Consider the following 23,212-nt stretch of genomic DNA (forward strand, 5'->3'; position numbering starts at 1 on the left):
CTACCGAAATAAAGAGATTGTGGGCTTGAATTATACTAATGGGGATCCCCCTTATAAACAGTAAGGAAAAAGCTATTGTTCGCAGTTAATCATGGCTAACGGGACGCACGCAGTTGTGTTGAGAATACGAGGTTTCAACTCAGACGACAATGACTGGAATATTCCTAACGAGATCACTTTCAGAGACGTACTGGTGAGTTACAAAGCGATTGCAATAATCACAGCACGGGATCGTTGTACACAATAGGAGGTGATGACTAGGGTACTGCCTTACGTTACACCAACGTCTTTCCAATGTTAGTTTTGTTTGTATTCTAACACATTGGTGCGGTTGACGTATCGATCTATAGATGAGGACGAAGATGGGGACAGGATCACAGTAAGAAGTGATGAAGAACTAGCAGCCATGATAGAATACGTGAGTACCTGACATTGTATGCTTAGTTCAGTGTTGGTATAGTGTCAATGGAGGATATCACAGTACGGCAGCTCGGCTATGCCGCTAACTATATACCCTAGAGGTGAACATATTACTAGTACTGTTCCTCAAGTTATTTTTGTTGTATTCATACTTCGTGTAGCATCAAAGAACTCAACAAAAAGAAACATTCATGGTCTTAGTGTAAGTGCATTGTCCATGTGGTTTGTAGAGGTAGCACATGTTTGCTACAGGTCAATACAAGGAGCAGATCATCAAACAGTGCTATGTCTAGTGGGGGCAGCAGGTACATAATATTGTGTGTAATAACAAAGTATACAGTCAAATTTCTTCTTGCAGTGAAAGTCGCAAGTCTTGTTTATCCAACGACACTTTAATGAGTCTTTTCTCTTCTGGACAGGTAGCCGGACTGTGTACAGATCCAAGTCATATTATTTTTCTCTTTGTAGCAAATATTTCCTCAGGATTTACAGTATTTAGAAGTACTTGGTCATGGCACAGGAGGAACAGTATACAGGTATGAGATGGGTACAGTAATACTGTGTGGTATAATGTATGCAAATACACTGTGAGATCACTAATATACATCCTGTATGTGTAAGGAAGTGTGTGAATTTCCCCCAAGTGGCCCAGATTGATTTCCCATTGCTTGTGGATAATATCATGGCAATGAAAATTACTGGCAACAGATTTTGTTGGTAATATTATGTACAGCTATTTCTCACTGACGGCCATTCAAAATCAACTGTATAACCTTGTTACTAAACAGTAGCTGGTAGTAATAGATGCTGTTCTTCAGTGGAGGAAAAGTGCAGGAGATGCACAAGATGGATTCTGCTTTATCTCTGTTAACTTACAGTTCCTGTATGTAAATTTTATTTTTCTAGTGAAAAATTGTCATATATGGTATAATGACCCAGACAGAAAATCTTCAAGTTTATAGAAAGATTCTTAGGAACATTCACAATTGTGTTGCAGTTATATGTTACACACTATGATGTGGTTAAAGGACCTGGGGCTATGTGTGTGAGATGATCAAATTTAAATGTGATATTTTCTATCATTGCTTCAAGAAAAATGTCTCAGAGCCCCAGTCAATAAATTTGTTCTAGTAGACTGCCATTCCAGGGAGTGTCTCCTGGCTTATAACTACTGTTGACTGAGATGCCTGTAGCGTCTGATTCTTCAGGTGTTGCAGCCCGTGGTACCACAGCAAGGGCTTGATGTATGGCTATTATGGTTGTCTCTCCAATTCATCCCTGGACTAAGACATATCCAGCATGTCATCCAGGAACATTATGAAAAGTGCCCCTTGATGCATGGTGTATAGTCACACCAGTACCAGCTTCATGGTGTAGTCACACCAGTACCAGCTTCATGGTGTAGTCACACCAGTACCAGCTTCATGGTGTAGTCACACCAGTACCAGCTTCATGGTGTAGTCACACCAGTACCAGCTTCATGGTGTAGTCACACCAGTACCAGCTTCATGGTGTAGTCACACCAGTACCAGCTTCATGGTGTAGTCACACCAGTACCAGCTTCATGGTGTAGTCACACCAGTACCAGCTTCATGGTGTAGTCACACCAGTACCAGCTTCATGGTGTAGTCACACCAGTACCAGCTTCATGGTGTAGTCACACCAGTACCAGCTTCATGGTGTAGTCACACCAGTACCAGCTTCATGGTGTAGTCACACCAGTACCAGCTTCATGGTGTAGTCACACCAGTACCAGCTTCATGGTGTAGTCACACCAGTACCAGCTTCATGGTATAGTCACACCAGTACCAGCTTCATGGTGTAGTCACACCAGTACCAGCTTCATGGTGTAGTCACACCAGTACCAGCTTCATGGTGTAGTCACACCAGTACCAGCTTCATGGTGTAGTCACACCAGTACCAGCTTCATGGTGTAGTCACACCAGTACCAGCTTCATGGTGTAGTCACACCAGTACCAGCTTCATGGTGTAGTCACACCAGTACCAGCTTCATGGTGTAGTCACACCAGTACCAGCTTCATGGTGTAGTCACACCAGTACCAGCTTCATGGTGTAGTCACACCAGTACCAGCTTCATGGTGTAGTCACACCAGTACCAGCTTCATGGTGTAGTCACACCAGTACCAGCTTCATGGTGTAGTCACACCAGTACCAGCTTCATGGTGTAGTCACACCAGTACCAGCTTCATGATGTAGTCACACCAGTACCAGCTTCATGGTGTAGTCACACCAGTACCAGCTTCATGGTGTAGTCACACCAGTACCAGCTTCATGGTGTAGTCACACCAGTACCAGCTTCATGGTGTAGTCACACCAGTACCAGCTTCATGGTGTAGTCACACCAGTACCAGCTTCATGGTGTAGTCACACCAGTACCAGCTTCATGGTGTAGTCACACCAGTACCAGCTTCATGGTGTAGTCACACCAGTACCAGCTTCATGGTGTAGTCACACCAGTACCAGCTTCATGGTGTAGTCACACCAGTACCAGCTTCATGGTGTAGTCACACCAGTACCAGCTTCATGGTGTAGTCACACCAGTACCAGCTTCATGGTGTAGTCACACCAGCACCAGCTTCATGGTGTAGTCACACCAGCACCAGCTTCATGGTGTAGTCACACCAGCACCAGCTTCATGGTGTAGTCACACCAGCACCAGCTTCATGGTGTAGTCACACCAGCACCAGCTTCATGGTGTAGTCACACCAGCACCAGCTTCATGGTGTAGTCACACCAGCACCAGCTTCATGGTGTAGTCACACCAGCACCAGCTTCATGGTGTAGTCACACCAGCACCAGCTTCATGGTGTAGTCACACCAGCACCAGCTTCATGGTGTAGTCACACCAGCACCAGCTTCATGGTGTAGTCACACCAGCACCAGCTTCATGGTGTAGTCACGCCAGTACCAGCTTCATGGTGTAGTCATGCCGTAGTCATGCCAGTACCAGCTTCATGGTGTAGTCACACCAGTACCAGCTTCATGGTGTAGTCACACCAGTACCAGCTTCATGGTGTAGTCACACCAGTACCAGCTTCATGGTGTAGTCACACCAGTACCAGCTTCATGGTGTAGTCACACCAGCACCAGCTTCATGGTGTAGTCACACCAGTACCAGCTTCATGGTGTAGTCATGCCGTAGTCATGCCAGTACCAGCTTCATGGTGTAGTCACACCAGTACCAGCTTCATGGTGTAGTCACACCAGTACCAGCTTCATGGTGTAGTCACACCAGTACCAGCTTCATGGTGTAGTCACACCAGTACCAGCTTCATGGTGTAGTCACACCAGTACCAGCTTCATGGTGTAGTCACACCAGTACCAGCTTCATGGTGTAGTCACACCAGTACCAGCTTCATGGTGTAGTCACACCAGTACCAGCTTCATGGTGTAGTCACACCAGTACCAGCTTCATGGTGTAGTCACACCAGTACCAGCTTCATGGTGTAGTCACACCAGTACCAGCTTCATGGTGTAGTCACACCAGTACCAGCTTCATGGTGTAGTCACACCAGTACCAGCTTCATGGTGTAGTCACACCAGTACCAGCTTCATGGTGTAGTCACACCAGTACCAGCTTCATGGTGTAGTCACACCAGTACCAGCTTCATGGTGTAGTCACACCAGTACCAGCTTCATGGTGTAGTCACACCAGTACCAGCTTCATGGTGTAGTCACACCAGTACCAGCTTCATGGTGTAGTCACACCAGTACCAGCTTCATGGTGTAGTCACACCAGTACCAGCTTCATGGTGTAGTCACACCAGTACCAGCTTCATGGTGTAGTCACACCAGTACCAGCTTCATGGTGTAGTCACACCAGTACCAGCTTCATGGTGTAGTCACACCAGTACCAGCTTCATGGTGCAGTCACACCAGTACCAGCTTCATGGTGTAGTCACACCAGTACCAGCTTCATGGTGTAGTCACACCAGGACCAGCTTCATGGTGTAGTCACACCAGCACCAGCTTCATGGTGTAGTCACACCAGCACCAGCTTCATGGTGTAGTCACACCAGCACCAGCTTCATGGTGTAGTCACACCAGCACCAGCTTCATGGTGTAGTCACACCAGCACCAGCTTCATGGTGTAGTCACACCAGCACCAGCTTCATGGTGTAGTCACACCAGCACCAGCTTCATGGTGTAGTCACGCCAGTACCAGCTTCATGGTGTAGTCATGCCGTAGTCATGCCAGTACCAGCTTCATGGTGTAGTCACACCAGTACCAGCTTCATGGTGTAGTCACACCAGTACCAGCTTCATGGTGTAGTCACACCAGTACCAGCTTCATGGTGTAGTCACACCAGTACCAGCTTCATGGTGTAGTCACACCAGCACCAGCTTCATGGTGTAGTCACACCAGCACCAGCTTCATGGTGTAGTCACACCAGTACCAGCTTCATGGTGTAGTCATGCCGTAGTCATGCCAGTACCAGCTTCATGGTGTAGTCACGCCAGTACCAGCTTCATGGTGTAGTCACACCAGTACCAGCTTCATGGTGTAGTCACGCCAGTACCAGCTTCATGGTGTAGTCACCCCAGTACCAGCTTCATGGTGTAGTCACACCAGTACCAGCTTCAAGAGTTTGCCACATTAATATCTTTGATGGCCTTCCCACACTGCAACTGAAAGGTATGTGTCTGAAGCCATCCAGTCATCCTGCCTCAGTAGGTCCCTCATCATACTCAGGTTCTTCATTTTGAAGTGTATCTCCATCAGAACTGATTCAATGGCCTCAGGTTGATCACCAGCCTGTTTAGAGCCATCCTTCTTTGGGATAACAAATATTCTGCTAAGGAACTGGTTGGGGCAAGGGGAACTATCTTTATTGCTCCCTTGGATAGTAGCTTGTCCACTTCCTCCATTATCAGATGGCTGTTATTTACCTGTATGACTCTGGGTGGAACCTTCTGAATTGGTGTTGACACCAGTTCTAGCTTGTAACCCCCCTGACCACTTGTAAAACCCATTATCTCTAGGCAATTGCTCAAGCAATATTATGGCAAGCGACAGGTTGGAATAACTGACAAATATTGTTTGTTATAGGGGTAATTACAGTATTTGTGTGTGTGTGTGTGTGTGTGTGTGTGTGTGTGTGTGTGTGTGTGTGTGTGTGTGTGTGTGTGTGTGTGTGTGTGTGTGTGTGTGTGTGTGTGTGTGTGTGTGTGTGTGTGTGTGTGTGTGTGTGTGTGTGTGTGTGTGTGTGTGTGTGTGTGTGTGTGTGTGTGTGTGTGTGTGTGTGTGTGTGTGTGTGTGTGTGTGTGTGTGTGTGTGTGTGTGTGTGTGTGTGTGTGTGTGTGTGTGTGTGTGTGTGTGTGTGTGTGTGTGTGTGTGTGTGTGTGTGTGTGTGTGTGTGTGTGTGTGTGTGTGTGTGTGTGTGTGTGTGTGTGTGTGTGTGTGTGTGTGTGTGTGTGTGTGTGTGTGTGTGTGTGTGTGTGTGTGTGTGTGTGTGTGTGTGTGTGTGTGTGTGTGTGTGTGTGTGTGTGTGTGTGTGTGTGTGTGTGTGTGTGTGTGTGTGTGTGTGTGTGTGTGTGTGTGTGTGTGTGTGTGTGTGTGTGTGTGTGTGTGTGTGTGTGTGTGTGTGTGTGTGTGTGTGTGTGTGTGTGTGTGTGTGTGTGTGTGTGTGTGTGTGTGTGTGTGTGTGTGTGTGTGTGTGTGTGTTTACTATCTCTTGAGTCTGTTTCATTACTGCTGGCCGGGGTTCTTGTCCTTTTTACCTGGGTGTGACTTGACTAACTGGCTTCATAAAGTTAGGTCAGTAGTACGGCCTTGGGCACCTCTGATGCCTGTCTATGTACTTCTACTCCAAAAACATTGGAGATCATTAGTGTTGTGGTCTGATTGGTGGCGTTTGGGTGATAGTGTCCGTTGTGCCTGTCTCCTGCAACCTTTGTCAGAACTTTTTTACTGTTCCATCCACTTGGTGGCTTTCTATAGAAATTCTCTGCAAAAAAGGGTAGTCTCCTTATTTTCTGTGTCCTCTGGTGGAGTGCTTGATGGGTTGACACAGGCCCAAGCCACTCTCTGTCGCTCATGGGTGATATAGTGGGATGCACTTCCAAGGAGGACAGGACCTCCTGGATGAGTAGAACCACTTGCTCAGGTGTAACCTTGAATTTTTGGTCAAGTGCAGGGCTGTGAAGTTGAGTATCTGATTTTTCCTGCTTGCTGGATTATCTCTTGACCAGTCATCCAACTTGGGAGTACCAAGTGCTGTAAAGTTAGACTTTGGGAAGTCTTCCATAATTTTATAGGTCTGAGTGGAGTACTTCTCAAAGAAGATGTCACCAGCATCCGTTGTTTTCAACTGTTGGGTCAAATTGGATGAGTTCTAATGGCTCTTCTTTATCCAGCAAGTAAACAACCGTCCTTCTTTTCCTCCTCCACTTCCTGGCCCTGCACACTTAAGGAACCAAGAAGAGGTTGCAAGTTGTTCATGGCAGCGGTCATGGGTGATTCAGTTGTCACTCTACAGAATGGTGTAGGGAAAGGGAAAATGGGATAAATGGTTGCCTGGTGTCACCATTCATCACTGGTCATTGTACTTTTCTGTGCCTCATGGCTACCATCTTCCAATCATTGAATTAATATATAAATCAGAAATATTCTGGTCGTCAATAGCTCTACTACTCTCTTATTGTGTTCTGTCATCTCTTTGGTAGTTATTCTTGTCTCGGGGTTATCTTGACCATCAGACACCATTACACGAGCTACCAACATGTGTGCAGGAAAAAGAAAAGGTGGGAGTGGACGCATAAGTGTACTAGATATAATGGGACTATTATTCTGTTTACTTTATTGTATTTAGAGCTACTAACTGAAGAAATATCAGTGTTACATGCAGTAAATCTCTTTCAAACTTGTTCTTAAAATATCACATACCTTGTCATATCTTTTGCTGCCAGTAGTTGCTTTTTGTTTATTACTGGACAGCCAGAATTACTGATGCGGCCAAGTGGGGGGGAGGAGGGCATTTTGTATGCTCAGTCAGATTGTTATCACTAGGAACTTGTCACTTCTCCAACAGAGGGAGCATTTTCTTCTAAGTACGATTTCGCTGTTAAGTATTATTAGATTTTTCTCACCCCCTACTTTGCTTCAATTCTTGAATCAACTTTCTGTGCTTCTCTTGCTGAAATTTTGACATGTCTTTAGAAATATAAATGCTCTTGTACTGGGAGTGGCATTGGAGATAGTAGGAATGAGAAACATTCTTTCTTAGACAAATCAACTATTGTAATAAGAAGTGGTCTAGCTTTCCCTTCAGCAAGTTTAGCTTCCCTTCAGCAGGTTTAGCTTTCCCTTCAGCAGGTTTGCCCAGTCATAAAACTTTTGTGGCTTTTGCACTGATATCAGACAGAACCATTTCTCATCTTACGATGAACTAGTTTCATAAATTATCACATTATTCTTTCTGCACTCTCTATCATCTAATTCTTGAGCAACAGTTAAAAACGTGGATGCAGGAGGCTCGGTCGGCATGATAGGAGGCTTTCCTGTACTGATTAATCCCGAAACTGCTTGGACTTTACTGTATAGCTCATCATTCCGGGAGTTTACTTTATCAACTTTATTGGACATTTCAGTAATTAGGTTTGCTTGCTCAGCTTGTCAATTTACTGGTCAAGTGAGAATGCACAAGTTGCTGTATGCGACTGTTACATTGATTAACCTCACAGTAATAAAATACGTTTTTGACATATGCATACACAACATCGTTACGATCTTTACGAATATTTCTCTCTGTCTCATCGGTGACTTCTACTAGCTCTTCAGCATTTGCAGTGTTCCAAACTTTAATCCCTTCTCCAGTTTCTGTGTGAATCCTGTTAGGTTAGAAATCATGAGATCCCAGACTAGAGTCAGGCTCCAACACAATCATTGCAGCACTGGCCATTCCATCCAAAAGGTCTCTACACACTGACTTTTGAAAATGACAGATCTTGTCAAATTGCATTCTTAATTACTTTGATTGGTAATGGCCCAAATCACTGTTTGTGTAGCAGTGAGTAATGTTCAAGCGGTCCAACTCAGCAGGTAGTTGCAAATGCTCAGTTTTTTGGTGTTGTTGAGATTTGATGTATTGTAGTGAGTCAAGAGGGCAGGTCAACTCTACAATATCAATTGATGGAGTGATAACAACATCAGGTTGATAAGGTGTGACCAACACAGTTGATGGTGTGTTTCTTGTAGTGGTTCATTAAAGCAAAGTCGCTGTAAGTCAGCGTAGACTGGCTGCACTCCTGTTGTGAAGATTGTGGCAGGGGAAGTTGAGCTGTAAAGGTGCAAAGAATGAGAACTGCATCACCCAGATGACCTTTCTTGAGAGTTGTAACCATTTCTTAAGATAGCACGTAGCTGTTGAAGTAAAATTCCTATAAATCCACAACTTATTCTCACCACAATTTGGGAGAAAATCTGTAGCAGATAGCAAGTCAGTTAAAGAAGTTACTTTCTTTTTGCCATCATTACCCACATGATCATTATCCCTGACATGCTCTGGTGTCTGTCTTAATTATTGCTTACGTGCTCTGTAGAGACATCCCTCACCATCAACAATAAAGATTCATTTATTGTCATTTACTGCTACTACTTGTATATTCTGAGGCTCCTGCTCCAATTCCAAGAACCTCCTTTCTGTTACTGCCATATCTCCTCTGTCGATGCTCCACTTGGCAACTCCAGTTTCATTGCCAGCACCAGCGACTGGCCAGAAACTAGTTGCTTCAAGTTAAGGTTAAGTCCTTCTCTCTGGAAATTTCTCCTCTGCAACCAGCTCCTCCATCGAGCTTGCTTCCCTGCTTGCCTCCCAGTCACTGTTCACACCTCTCCAAGTGTCGAAAAATGTTTGCCTTGACATTCGCCCTATACCAATATATTCTGTAGTTCCACTGTTGTCTCAGTGAGACCTCCTAATTAAATAGGAGTGCTGTCAAGTTACTGGTAAATAAAATAATAGCCACTCTTTTAAGAACTACCATAATTCACTTTATTTTTATGCAAATTTTTTTCATGGTAAAATTTTTTGTGTAAAAATATTTTCGTATGATTTATGTGAATGACTGCTCTATTAGAGTAATTTGATCTTATGTAAAAAATTTTGTGTAAGAAATTTTCATACAAGTTGTTGCATACGAAAATTATTTTACAACGAAAATTACGGTACTAAGCACAATGTGTGATAGGTTACAATTGATAATTCCATTACAACTGTACTATTTAGAACACACCACATTCCTTCACGGACTGTCATGGCTGTCAAGGTGATCCAGTTGGATGCTACGCCAGATGAGCAGAGGAAGATAATGTCAGAGTTAGACATACTACATAAGGTACCAACTAATTAATACTGCCATCATCTTTGATCCCTCTTCTCTCCAGTGTGAATCACGCTACATCATTGGCTTCTATGGTGTGTTTTTCACTGAAGATAACAGGTACAATAATGTATGAAAATATTGGTGTGGCTGTATCACTGAATCTGAAACACTGTAACTATTTCTTTTGTCTGATCCAATCCTAGGATATCAATGTGTACAGAATACATGGATGGTGGATCACTGGACACTTATGGAGCAATCCCTGAGCAAGTTCTTGGCAGAATTACAGTCTCTGTAAGCAGTTATAGTTCACTTTATTGGTTTTTGGTAAGCACTAGTTGTGCTGCAGGTGGTCAGTGGTCTGAGTTATCTGTGGAGCTTGAAGATCATGCACCGAGGTAGTCCCCATGCCTGTGTCACATGCTCTTACTAAGTGACCATGTAGATATCAAGCCATCAAATATCCTTGTCAACACATTGGGTCATGTCAAGTTGTGTGATTTTGGTGTTAGTGTTCAGGTAAGTGTCTTTAGTGCAACAAATTTTTGATAAGACCACTTCATTATAGCAGTCATCCCAAACATAACTAAGTTGTACAAGCCCTCCCCATTATTGTCCCATATGTGGCCCTATTAATGAGGTTTCACTGTATCAGGTGTGTTTGTATTATTTTCACAGCTAGCTACGTCGATGACAAAGACTTTCATTGGTTCTAATGCTTACATGGCGGTCAGTTTTCATCCCACTCAACACTGCAAGTGTACATGCATTTATTTCTGTTGGTAGCCTGAGAGAATTATTGGTGAAGAGTATGGCTTACACTCTGATGTGTGGAGCTTAGGAATCACTCTCTTTGAGGTGCCTTATGTGTTGTCAACTCAGTATTGTTACTGGCATTTGACAGTTTTCAACAGTATATAATTTTTAGTGTTTAAGGCCATTTGTGCTAACAACTCTCTTATGTGTCTGTAGATGGCTGTTGGCAAGTTCCCTTACTTTAGTGTAAGTAAAATCACGTGTGTGTGTGTGTGTGTGTGTTTCTGTTCGTTTGTTGTGTATTCCATACGCTTTGCAATTTATTTTACAGGACAGCACAAGAACCACTTCAATGCTGGTTAGTAGCTGTATAACTTAACTCCTTAATCCTATTTAGTGTATTTCTTAGCCAATAGAATTGTTGCAGTGCATCGTAAATGAGGTGAAGTGATATGTTGACAGTGAAAAGACTTACCATGTTTTGTTGGTCATCCAGCAACCACCTACGCTGCCGGCTGATAAATGCTCCCCACATTTAGTAGACTTTGTCTCTCAATGGTCAGTGTACATGTTAAGGGTTTGGATGTTATGTATTAGCAGTCCTAATCCTATAGAATGTAATGTACAATCATAGGTCTAACCCTATATTATTACAATTATGAGTTATTTGACTTGCTTATCTAATCACAGCATGCAGAAAAACTACAAGTCACGTCCCACCATGGAAGGCTTGTTTGTAAGTAGACAAAACTTGTGAGGGGAACAAGTTACAGTTTGTTATGTCCAGAGGCACCAGTTCATCTGCATCCACATTGAATCATCAGAAGAAGTCATCTCACAGTGGGTAATTTGGACACTGGAGCAGCGAAGATTGATGATGAAGAAGTACCCGTCAGAAGTATCACTAGCATCTTCGACTAGTTCAACATACAGTGGCATCATAGCATCAAACTATTTGCATCAATCCAATACACAGTCAGCAATGGACACTCAATAAACAACCTCGTTTTCTACTTCTTAATTATAAAATATAATTCACTTAATGCTATAAAATACACTGTCTGTAAATATACTAAGTGTGAAATCTCTGTACTAATTGTTATTATTTTACGACAGCAATATTTTCATTGTCACTGCTGTCACCGTCTGAGTACTGTTCTACATCTGTTTCATCCTTGTCGGTGGAGTGTTGTGTCTTTGCTTCACTGTCAGTGTTTCTTCCTGCCCGCTTGCTTTCTCGTTTCCACTTAGTCCGTCTGTTTTGGAACCATGTCTTCACCTGTTGTTCTGTCAGAGCTAGTTGACTAGCAATCAACATTCGTTCAGGGACAGTCAAGTATTTCTGCTCCTGAAATCTTTTCTCCAACTCACACATCTGTTCAATAGTGAATATAGTCCTAGCTTTTCTCCGGCGGTAGACACAGCGTTCATTGCGGCCTTGACCAGGCAAGTAAGGATGTGTGTAAATCAATGGTATTACAATGGGTAGCCCTGTTACAAATATAAAGCAGTTAGCTGATTGCTTTTAGCTGTGCAGGCTTACCAGAGAAAGGTCTTGCCATGTAGCTGCTTATAGGGCTAGATACAGGCAATCTAGGTGGCATGGTTGCAGGAGAAATCGGAGTTAGCTGTGCCTGAAAACTTCCTTGCTGGCTATCGTCCTTTTTCTCCTTAGAATCTCTCAGAATACCCTCAATATAAAACGGGGGTGGGCTTCTTTTGCTTTCCATGGAAGCAGAGCTCGGTTGGCCGCCACTAGAGGCCATGACTACAGATATTCTAGACAACAGCTTGCAGACATCCCCAAATGCAAAAGAATTATCATTTTGACATAACTTCAAAATTTACTCGTGTGTTTTTAATAGGTTTCTTTCTTTATCACCTCGCTGGGTACAGTAGTAAAATAGCCTCAACGTGTCACTACACTCGTTAACACGTCCGCGTAGTGTTTAATCACAGTTATCTTCAGGGCACATAACTCACCAACACCTTGAGGTTTCGCATTCCAGCCGCCTTCCATAGTACTCACTCTCCCATCAATAAAATACTAATTGCCAATAATTATTTTGAGCACTACAGAAACGCATTCGATAATATGTACAACATGTAGAAATAGTTACAAAATTCAATTCATAAAAAAAAATGAGGAAAAAAAGTTATATAATACTAGATCCAGTATTCTATGCTCTTAAGGATAGGGACATTCATGTGTGAAGCATGCTGTGATTCAGCAGTAGCTGTAGTTTCTCTGGCAGTATGAAGTGGGTGATATGGAGTTGAATGATTGCTTGACACTCTGTATGGGTCATCCATGTATTGGGCTGGATCAATGTCATCCTCTAAGTGATCCATCGGCATTGATATTCCTTCATCAGAGTTGCTGAGTTCACTGTCTTGATCGCTGTGATGATCAATTTCACTGGCAGCTAGTGTTTGACGAGGGAGACTGAACTGAGAATGTGACCCCATGCAAATTGCTGATGAGCCCCGTGCAGCTGCCCACCGCCTTTTCTCTTTCAACTTTTGCGAGTACCAAAATCCAATAAGTATTGCTATTACTAATAATATGAAACAAGGTACTCCAATGATAGGCACAAGAGCAAACAGAGTAAATACAGATCCTGGAGTATATGATGAAGTAGACTGGGAGGTTGGGGTAACCACAACAGTAGTTGTAGGAACTGAGATGTCTTCAGTAACCACAAAAGAGAGGTTTACAATGCCAGCCTGCATCCCAGTAGCCTCTACTGTCACTAGTATCACTTCAGTAACTTCACTGGCTGAAACGTTAAACTCATCTGAAGAATTAAATACACTTTCATCAAGTAAATATAAAACCCTGCGCTGTGAAAATTCCTTCCAGGTAAAGGTGAAGGTTTCTGTGCTGCGCTTCCTATCAGATTTGATTCTGAGACGGCCATACATAGGAGGCTTTACAACAGTGAATAAAGGATCTGATTGTGATAAAATAGCCAGTTGATGAGCATCAAACAAGTCAATTGGGAGCGGCTTCTCACCCCCTGTTGAAGCCAATGCCAAAACAGTACTGTTGTTAATGCTTATCGATGCCTTTGCTACAAAGACTAATGTATATGGTCCACTTGACTCATGTCTGTTGGTAACCTTCATGGTAAAGTTATCAGTGTAGCTGCTGGTATCGGTAACATTATATTTCACTAAATTGTTATCAATATCTAACTGGGTAAAAGATACAATTCTTTTGAGGTGACCATTACTATCTTTTACAAGACTGCCATGCAAAGGCTGAGATGTGATGTTGTATATGGTGTCACTTTGGTAACCATTTGTGCTGGAGTGTATGTGACTGGTGGTCAGTACAATTCCATTAGAACTTTCATTCTGAAAGTAGCGTAATTCCTTCACAACTTCGGCATCTAACTTGAGGTCTATTAGATAATAATGAATAGTGTAGTTGGTACTTTGGTTATTCCCATCAGTGTAATAAAAAGTAGATGTTGAGTTAGACATTGTAGGTATGTACTGAACTCTTCTCATGTTGATATCTTGTTGAGTGAAGTTTGTTACTGGCTGATCTGTTGAGATGAAGTGATACTGTCCACCTGAGCTATTCAATATGATGTAAAACAACTGATCATCTGGTGTATCTATGTCTGTCAAGTGTAAATCACTAGGTTGGATTATATTGGTGCTGTTACTAGCATCAGTGAACAAATACCACTTATAAGTTGTCCTATTTATTCGCCCATCAAACTCTGGGATTTCATCATTGACTGCTCTGATGGAGATCAGCACAGTAATGATGGTACTATTGTGGTACCAAACAGAAGAATTGTGCATTAAACTGATGGTCACATTGAAGCTATCACGATCTGTCTCTGAGTCATCATGGTGGTAGCATACCCTGGTAGAATTCTTCAAGTCAACATGATTAAAAAACTTGATAGAAATATTTTTAATCGTGAGGCTTCCATGAACAGGAGCATCAACAATATTGTACCGGATTCTTAGATCATGGAAGCTAATGGATTCATTACTGTTCTTCCATACATTGTACAACACATTGCGGGCATCCAAGACTGAATCATTTAAACAAATCTTGCCACCCTCGTCGAGACTAACAGCAGTACTAACAGCCAGATAAGTAGTGTTACTCTTTGTCAGTACAATCTCAACTTCCAGAGTGGTATAGACAGGCTCACCGTACTCTGCATAAACAGTAAAATTTATACTGTCCAGTTCCTCCCACTGATCCACAGCAGTGTGTTGATATTTAATTTGTTGACTGTCAATTTGTTTCTGAGTAAAATTAGTAATAATGTCACCGCTAATTGAGTCCACCACCACACCCAATTTTCCAGGAGTATTTATTTCATAAATAATCTGTCTATATTTGTTGTCATTGGTGAAAGCTTGAAATCTTATCAAATCTGCTTCATTCATTTTCACAACAATAGGCTGTGAATTAACAGTAACTCTGAGCACATTGATCTCGAACGTCATGAAATCTTCTACATTGTGGCTCACATCTCCATCATTGAGGGTGAAATCAATACGTATTTCTATGGCATCTCTAGCAGGATGTGACTGAAATACCACAATACCAGCATTAATGTCATCTTGGCTAAAATTAGCAATGGGAACAAGTAGATCATTGCTGAATGCAAAATGACCAAAGGAGCTATTAGCATTAGTGATGATGAAAGTTAGATTATCAGGTGGATTCGTATCACTGTCCTCAGCAAGCAGACCATCAGCAGTGATCAACTTTGCTTCACCAGCCCAAAAGGAAACTAGCTGATTTTTTCTAACAACAGGGTACTCATCGTTCATTTGAATAATGTTAAATACGTATTTATGCTCTTCACTAGTTACCCCGCCAGCTGTTGCTCTGAATTTGAAAAAATCTTGCGGTTGTTCACTGTCTTCAAAATTGACATAAAATATTGAATTGTTATTCATGGCAGTGCTATTAAAATATAACGCAAGTTGAGAGTTCTCATACGAGTACATTTTTCCATATTTCAGCTGTTTGGTGACATTTATGTAGAACTCCAATGTGGACAAGTAAGGGTGGTCCACCTTTATATGCTCTGTAGTTAGGAGCTCTATCTCTCCTTCAAGCAGTTCTGTTTCTTTCACAATTACTGGCAAAACAGGAGGTATTAATACTATAGAAATCTCAATCAAGCCACTATAATTGTTTTTACCATCAACAAGAGACAAGGTGACAGTGTCAGTCCAATTTCCTTCTTCAACTGTTTCTTGCCTATACAGAATTATCTCTTGGTCTACTGTCACCTGGGTAAAATCAGATACAGCTTCTTGCTTTCTACCAGGCCTAACACACAAAATTCTACCAAACTTTGGAAAGGTTTCTATAGTAAACAAGAGATTGGAAGGGGGTGCTTCGGTATCTGATGCAAGTAGAATAGAATTATTAAAATAAATCGTACCATGATAGTTAACCAGTAACTGCGGAATGTAGGTTACTGAGGGAGGTTCATCATCAACAGAATTAACAGTGATTGTCATTGTCATTGTGGTTGTAGAGTACCCACGAACTGTCACCACAAATTCAAAATAGTCACTGGTAGAGTCAGAGCCATCATGCTGGTACATTATAGAGCCATTTTTCAACTCTTCTTGTGTAAAACTACATCCACAAGAAGAGCCGTGTTTTCTTAGTTCCCCATACTCTGGCTGTTTAGTTACATTGTATATGTATTCGCTGTCATTGGCAGGTGGCTCGGCCTTGTCAGCCAGAAATAATATATTCTCATGAGATATCTTGAAACTATTGCCCTCGTCTAGCACTAGAGTTTTGTTTGTAACAGGCAAAATAGTGTATGGCAAAATGAAAATGTATATAAAAGTTGAAGCTGTTTTATTTCCATCAGAAATAGTCACACCACAAAACTCTGTTTCTTTTGTAAATATATCCTTTTTTTCATGACGATAACCGATCTCGTGGTTTAAAATGTTTAACTGCAAGAAGCTGTTTGCTCGGCTATTGTTGTTAATGAACACTATCTTTCCTACAAGTGGGGGTATGATTATTGAGTATCTCAAAAGACTAATATTCATGTTAATATCATCATCCTGAAAGCTGATCACATAAGATGTAATGATGGCTGTCTGTCCATTGACCACATTTAAACTGCTATGGTTCCACACACGAGGAGCATGATCATTGACTAAGTCAATAGTAATGTTGACAGTACCAACATAGGTGATGTCAGCCTCTGTAATGTTATTGCTGGCCTGGGAGGTTGTGGGTATTCCTTTGATGGTAACATTCATGCTGTCATAATAATGCTCTTCACCGTCATTGCTATATACCACTAGTCCTTTGTCCAAATCCTCTTTGGTGAAGTTCAATGATACTCCAGTTCTGTTGCTGACAAAGATGAAGCCGTATTTTGGCAAAGAAGTTATAAAGAATTTCACATTGTACCCCGGCGGTCCTAGACCATAAAGTTCATTTCTCCTAATAGTATGGTATTTTCCTTCAGTGGCCACGAATCCATTGTTCACCACATCAAGCCTCAGTAAGTTAATCGTAATCTGAACAGTAACATTATCAGTATACTTGTAGTACTGGTTAGAAAGGGCCAAAACAAACATGTCTGAACCACCAGAGAAATTATGATTGTAATATTTAACACTACCATTGTTAACAAAATCCTGTGAAAAATGCCTTGCTCGTGTAGAAGAGAAGTCTGAATACACAAGTACCAATTGGCCACTAGGTGGAGGTGTGACAAGCTCATATTCTAAACCAAACAAAAATGTTTGGTTCCTAGTATTGGCAATATGCAGTACTGATTTACCAACAACAACCTCCCCATGCTCTGGCAATGATATACTAGCTACTTTGTTAGAAATTAGCTGGGGGTAAGGCAGAACATCTAAGCAAACTTTAAAATACGAGGCTACACTAGCATGGCCAATAGAGAATCTCAGTTTAATCTGTTCTTTATCAACTCTAGTCTTGTTGTCAATGACAACATACCAGATACGTCCCAAGTCCAAATCCCTCTTCGCGAACTTCTGGACTAGAAAAAATCCTGTATCATTTTTGTACAATATAGCAGTGCTTGTTGTAGTAATTTGTATATTGGGAGTATTATCGGAAATATCCAGCTGTACATCAACAATTCTTGAATGGAGTTGTACCATGTTAGCCTCAAGTAGGTCTAAATGAACTGAGCATGGAAGAACAGGGTGTACAATTAGCTCCAGAGGCCGAGCAACAACTTTCAACTCCTACACAAGGTAAGTATCCACATCAACATATGAATAACAACAACTAATTTGTCACATACATAACACACATTACATCCTACTTATTGCAGCCTTACAGGTATACATACACACACGATGAAAACATTACAGCGTAGACAATGTACCAGTCATGAAATCTCTGTCTGCCTGCTTGTGTCATTCACATATACACGAAGCATTAACTTTTCAGTTTACAGTTATATAGCTGTATATACCACTTTAGCGTGGGCGTTCAAAGGCGCCGCTTGGTGTTTAACTCGCATATTGCCCGGGCAATATCATGGAAAAGCGGTTTGCCAATGACTTTGATACCCAGCCAGTTCAAAGAATCGATGCACTTTGACTCGTTATATTGAGCAACATAGAGCTTTGTATTGTGGGACTCGGTTTTGTAGAGGTTGCTAAGCTTAGTACATAGGCTAAGATAGAGTAGTTGGTTGTTACTAAAGGATAATGAAGGCACAAAATAATTGTTTGGGCAATTGTGGATGCGTATTTCTACCCACCGCGTATCAGCCTTTGAACAGCCCATGGAACAGCAAAGCTACTACTGCTATGTTGAAATAGGTTAGTAACTTACAGTTCTAAGTACTTAACTTAATATAATAACTTACTTACTGTCCCAATAGCGAAGTTAGTTGGCTTAACTTAGTACAAAAATGATAACAATATAAACTCCATCCCACAATCGCAAGTTTTCTAACATTGCATGTTGAAGCATAGTAATGTATTAATGACGTTTTAACGTATGGGCAACGTTTTGATGGCTATTAGCCCACGCTATTAAAACCACAATCGATCTTCAGATGCTACTGTATAAAACAAATGGGATGAGTTCTCATTAGTTCTTTCACCTATTAGGTGAGTGAACCCCAAGTGATATATATCACTTGTACCATGGCTGCTTGGGATTTTGCTGACATATACACCCGCAGCCATGGTATAACTATTACATGTACACCTGGATATGTAGAGTTAGTTACCATCCATGTCTTCAGTATTGACTCAGATCAGTGTTGCCCATATTCTGGGATATAATAGCTGCAGCCGATTTTTGTAGTAATCTCACCATTTTTGAATACGTAAGTGGTTTTTAATCTCATGAGGCAATACTACCCAGAGAATTGGTTCCATAGATAGTATAACATATATATAAATGGCAGGAAAATCTACTATGCTAGAAAGCTCTACAAGTTGATGTAGTGCTACCAGGAAGCAGGTGCTTAGCTTGTGTTTAATTGTCAAATAATTTAAGTACATGATTGATTAAAAAGTATTCATCAGGTGTTGTGTGGAGTTCACTCTACCATATGGGCAAACATGCAGACACACAATTTTCTCAAACTAGAAAGCCAGGCAGACACCCCAACACAGCCAACCTGCATCTGCTGTGTGCTTCGTTTATAAAACACAGAATAAAAATAATACCATTTATTTATGTATTTTGTGTTTCCATAGTAACAACTGTAAACAAGCTCCTTAGCAACACAAACAATCATAACCTCAAACATTATACAATGGAACTCGTAATAAGCAAAAACTTACCATTGTAATGTTATGTGCTCCATCAGAAGTAATGATATGGTAGTCTTCTTCTAAAGCACTTCCAAGGTTGTGCACATAAGCAACATGCTTTTTGTTTAGTTCACTGACCAAAAATTTGTCAATTGGAATTGAAAAGTTTAGAGTAGAAGCAAAATATCCTATTGACAAAGAAGTATTCTTTGGTAAAACAAACACATCCATGTCTTCTACTGGCCTATCAGCATCAGTGATATTGAGTATGTTATTGGTGAGTATCTGGCTAGTACCTTCTGTAGGACTGAGATTAGCATACACTAGAACTACTGGATGATTGTTATTAACTGGCGTAATGTTAATAAAGATGGCATACTCTGGATTGTGATCTGGCAGCTGGATGGGAATGTAATTGGTGAGATCGGGCACAAGTCTGATCTTGAAATTATCATGGTGTTCTTCTAGCTGATGATGTTCATACAACAGCTGACCAGCGGTAAACTGCTCCAGTGTAATGTTACCAGTGATGGGAGCTCTGCTACCATTAGAATTGCTTAGGTATAGAACACCGTATTTTGGCATCTCAGTGAACACAAGGAATAACAGCATGTTATCAGAGAGTGGCATCGCTAATCCATTCCTGGTCACTACCTCAGGAGCAATGCTTATGGTAAGATCATGAGTAGTAATTGATTTCACCTCCCCTTCATTGAGGCTAATGTTCTCTCTGATGGATAGGCTGACATTTAGCTGTGGCAAATGATCTTCTATCACAATCTTTACACAGAATGTGCCACTATCACCACTATATTCTTCCACCATTAATTTGAAATCAAAACAATCTTCTATAGAGTATTGGATTGGCCTGGTATGTGAGTAAACAAGTTTTCCTAGATCAATATCCTGCTGGGAGAACTTGGACACATTACTCTCTGCAAAATGGTTGTTGTGCACTAACAAAATCTCTCCAAATTTTGGGAATGCCGTTAGCAGATACATTACTACAGGGTACTGATAATCAAAGTTGGTACCTGCAACAAGGTTGGAGTTAGATATGGATGCATTGTGGCCTTCAGTCAGCTCAATACTTTTGTTCTGTATCACTTTAATAGTCCCATTAATACCATGCACATCTAGACTTGCATGGTTGCTTCCTTCTTTATCAGCAACAGTTAGTGCTATATGAGAGTTACCGGTAGCATTAAGATACAATCGTAGAGCAATTCTGTCAGCATCAATGTCTACTTGAGTGAATGGCACAATGGGTTTAGTAATGTTTGGATCTGTCCATTCAAAATGTCCGGATACCGCTCTATCGTGGCCAGACAGGTGTATGTTGATGTCGATACACTTGACAAGTTCGAGTGGTGTGTCTGGGTCATAAATCAAAATGAAATCTCTTGTAATTAACCGGCTTGTCCCAACCACTATATATATTGAATTGGTCTTAACCTCAGGGGCATCATTCTGGGGCTTAACATGAACATAAAGTGTTAGATGCTTACTGTACAATATAGATGGCCCACAATGTACTTGTACCAACAGTCTAATTGTATCTGTGCTCACTTCTCTATCTGTATCAGACTGCTCATATTCAACAGCTGTTAAGTTTGCAAAAGAGAACTCTTCTACATTATCAGTGATGATTCCGTGAGCTGGAAGTGGCTCCTGTAAAGTGAAAATGATATTCTTTTCCAAGACTTCCTGCTGTTCTTGGCTTAAACATGGTGGAACAGGAAAGAACATTTTGAAAAGATTCTTACTCAATTTACTCGATTTGTCCTCCTCTACAGACAGGTTACGATGAACCAAGATATCAAAAGTTGACCACTGTATGGGGTAGTCCCGTAAAGTACAATTGAAAGGCTGAACACATGATGGAGGAAGGTTGATAAGATGGTTACCCTCTTCATCCTGATTACACTTCACTGGACCAATACCAGTACATGAATCATTTTGGGACTTTACTAGACCAGCAAGATTGAGCTCAGCACCATTCCAGTAAAACTGTTGCAGGTAACCAGCAAATGGTGTGGATGCATTCTGCATGGCGCCTATCATCAAAGTGCTAGTAAAGGTCACATTATTGAGACTAACATTACAACTACCAGCTTCAACTCCTTCAATGATGTATCGCACACTATCCTTATCAACAACAATACTCACTGCTACTTCAGTCTGTTTAGCAACTGTCCTAGTGCTAGTGCAGTCCATAACATGTCCCAGGCTGTTTGTGATTCTGGTGACAAGCTTGCTGGCGTTCAATTCAAGTGTAAAACTTTCATCAGCCAAATGGAGTATTTGACCAACGCATTCTTGTGCAGTGATTACAAAACTGACTGCAAAATTAGTCGAATCTACTGAAACAGATGTTAGTGGGGTACTGAAAATGTTGAACTTCACAAACAAAGGAGAAACATGCGTACAGTGGTCCAATATAACAGCTTGCTTCCTCTCCTTTTCCATCACACTTTCACAGTTTGATGAGACACTGATGTCACTCAATAAACCAAGATAGTAACTGCGGACGGGAAAGCTTGGGTAAAGAGTGAAATCCCTAGCTCCACCAATTAAAAGGTCTTGCACAAATATGTTACGATTTTTATGCTGTAAAGAATACTTGTACCAAGTCCCATCGTTTAGTTTGACTCTGAGTTCATTTTTAATAACTCGTAGGTGTAGTATATTTGTAGAATTATAAGAGACAGTATTGTTTACAAGATTGGTAACTGCTCCTTTAAGACTTTTCTTGACAGATAATTGAAGTGAACTGTTCTGATAAGATAACATGTTAATTACATTGCTGTCTGACGTCAGAACAAATTCCATAAAAAATAGGACCCCAGTCCTTGAGACAGGCTGGAATTCCACTACAAGCTCTTCTAATTTATTTTTTGACAGTTTTGGCCATTTTATAGGCACGTATCCACCCGAGAATGCTATATAATGAAGTTTAACACATGAGAAGTGCATTTGGTAACATTTATGTTTGCTCACTTACCAGCTAAATTGTCATCACAAACTAGAAGCTCGACTTGCGTGATACAGTAACAATAAAAAATTGCCCACCACAACATGTTTGTCACCCTATAAGTATAACAAATTAAATTAGTGGGTATATATAATAAAAATAAGCATAACTGAGACCAGTAACATCACAGAAACTTAGTGTGGCTTTAATAACTATTTAGTGGTTAGTATCAAGACTCCATCAAAATTCCAACCTACATAACTCTGGTTAGGCCACCCATGATGAACCTACTACACTATCCAGAACTACTCAACCAGCATACTATATGTAACTGCTTATAAGTCTGCATGCAAATAAGACCTTGCAAGGGGGTGTCACTACGATCCGCAACCACACAGTCAAAGCCAGTTTTGTCTTTACATTTTCATGTACTCTTTACTCATGTTGCTTAAGAAAAACAGCTTGACAATTGTCCTTTGCTTAAAACTTGTCCATATTTTAATTTGACTGCGGTTACAGATTGTAGCACAGTGGCTATTGGAGTGAGACTCCCCTTGACCTGTAGTGCCTGTGTGCATACTGAACTATTTACTTGACTTTGTTCTGTGAATGCTATCCCATTACTTGATTGCTAATACAATACACCACATCCTTAATGTTTAATTTAATTGGCACAGTTGTTGGTAACGTAGAAAACACCTACCACATTTGTTCGAACCGTACCTACAACGTTCTATTGTACTTTTATCCAATTCGTTAATATTGAGTTCATTAAAAGTACTAGTTAAATTCGTCATACCTCGTGTGTCTTGGCTTATTAAACACAAGCAGCCCCGATGGTTTCTCTTATCCTGTGAGTCTCGATCTCTCAGCCTCTGTCCCCCTCGATGTTTATTTGTACACGAAAATATACGGCAACGAAATTGTGATTTGTAA

The 23,212-nt window shown here is 41.1% G+C and overlaps 3 protein-coding genes across 3 annotated transcripts; 1 reads left to right on the top strand and 2 right to left on the bottom strand.

Moving 5' to 3' along the window:
- The first annotated feature begins 3 nt into the window (after positions 1-3).
- LOC136261650 (dual specificity mitogen-activated protein kinase kinase 5-like) lies at positions 4-11,654 on the top strand. The gene is made up of 22 exons (XM_066055687.1): positions 4-60; positions 114-193; positions 248-296; positions 351-418; positions 461-521; positions 582-622; positions 673-725; positions 779-839; positions 889-956; positions 9,669-9,777; positions 9,827-9,882; positions 9,969-10,059; positions 10,115-10,163; positions 10,211-10,284; positions 10,444-10,494; positions 10,552-10,623; positions 10,738-10,767; positions 10,853-10,879; positions 10,931-10,963; positions 11,018-11,079; positions 11,212-11,257; positions 11,309-11,654. Exons 1-22 carry the CDS (start codon positions 39-41, stop codon positions 11,516-11,518), a joined length of 1,413 nt encoding a protein of 470 aa, XP_065911759.1. The 5' UTR covers positions 4-38; the 3' UTR covers positions 11,519-11,654.
- LOC136261657 (homeobox protein ceh-12-like) lies at positions 11,309-12,433 on the bottom strand. The gene is made up of 2 exons (XM_066055695.1): positions 12,065-12,433; positions 11,309-12,012 (listed from the first exon to the last, which is right to left on the bottom strand). Exons 1-2 carry the CDS (start codon positions 12,285-12,287, stop codon positions 11,624-11,626), a joined length of 612 nt encoding a protein of 203 aa, XP_065911767.1. The 5' UTR covers positions 12,288-12,433; the 3' UTR covers positions 11,309-11,623.
- A 135-nt stretch (positions 12,434-12,568) lies between these two features.
- LOC136261644 (chondroitin sulfate proteoglycan 4-like) lies at positions 12,569-23,212 on the bottom strand. The gene is made up of 4 exons (XM_066055681.1): positions 23,076-23,212; positions 22,307-22,392; positions 19,333-22,244; positions 12,569-17,769 (listed from the first exon to the last, which is right to left on the bottom strand). Exons 2-4 carry the CDS (start codon positions 22,380-22,382, stop codon positions 12,688-12,690), a joined length of 8,070 nt encoding a protein of 2,689 aa, XP_065911753.1. The 5' UTR covers positions 22,383-22,392; positions 23,076-23,212; the 3' UTR covers positions 12,569-12,687.

This window comes from Dysidea avara, chromosome 7 (assembly GCF_963678975.1).
Source record: "Dysidea avara chromosome 7, odDysAvar1.4, whole genome shotgun sequence".
NCBI classification, from domain to species: Eukaryota; Metazoa; Porifera; class Demospongiae; order Dictyoceratida; family Dysideidae; genus Dysidea; species Dysidea avara.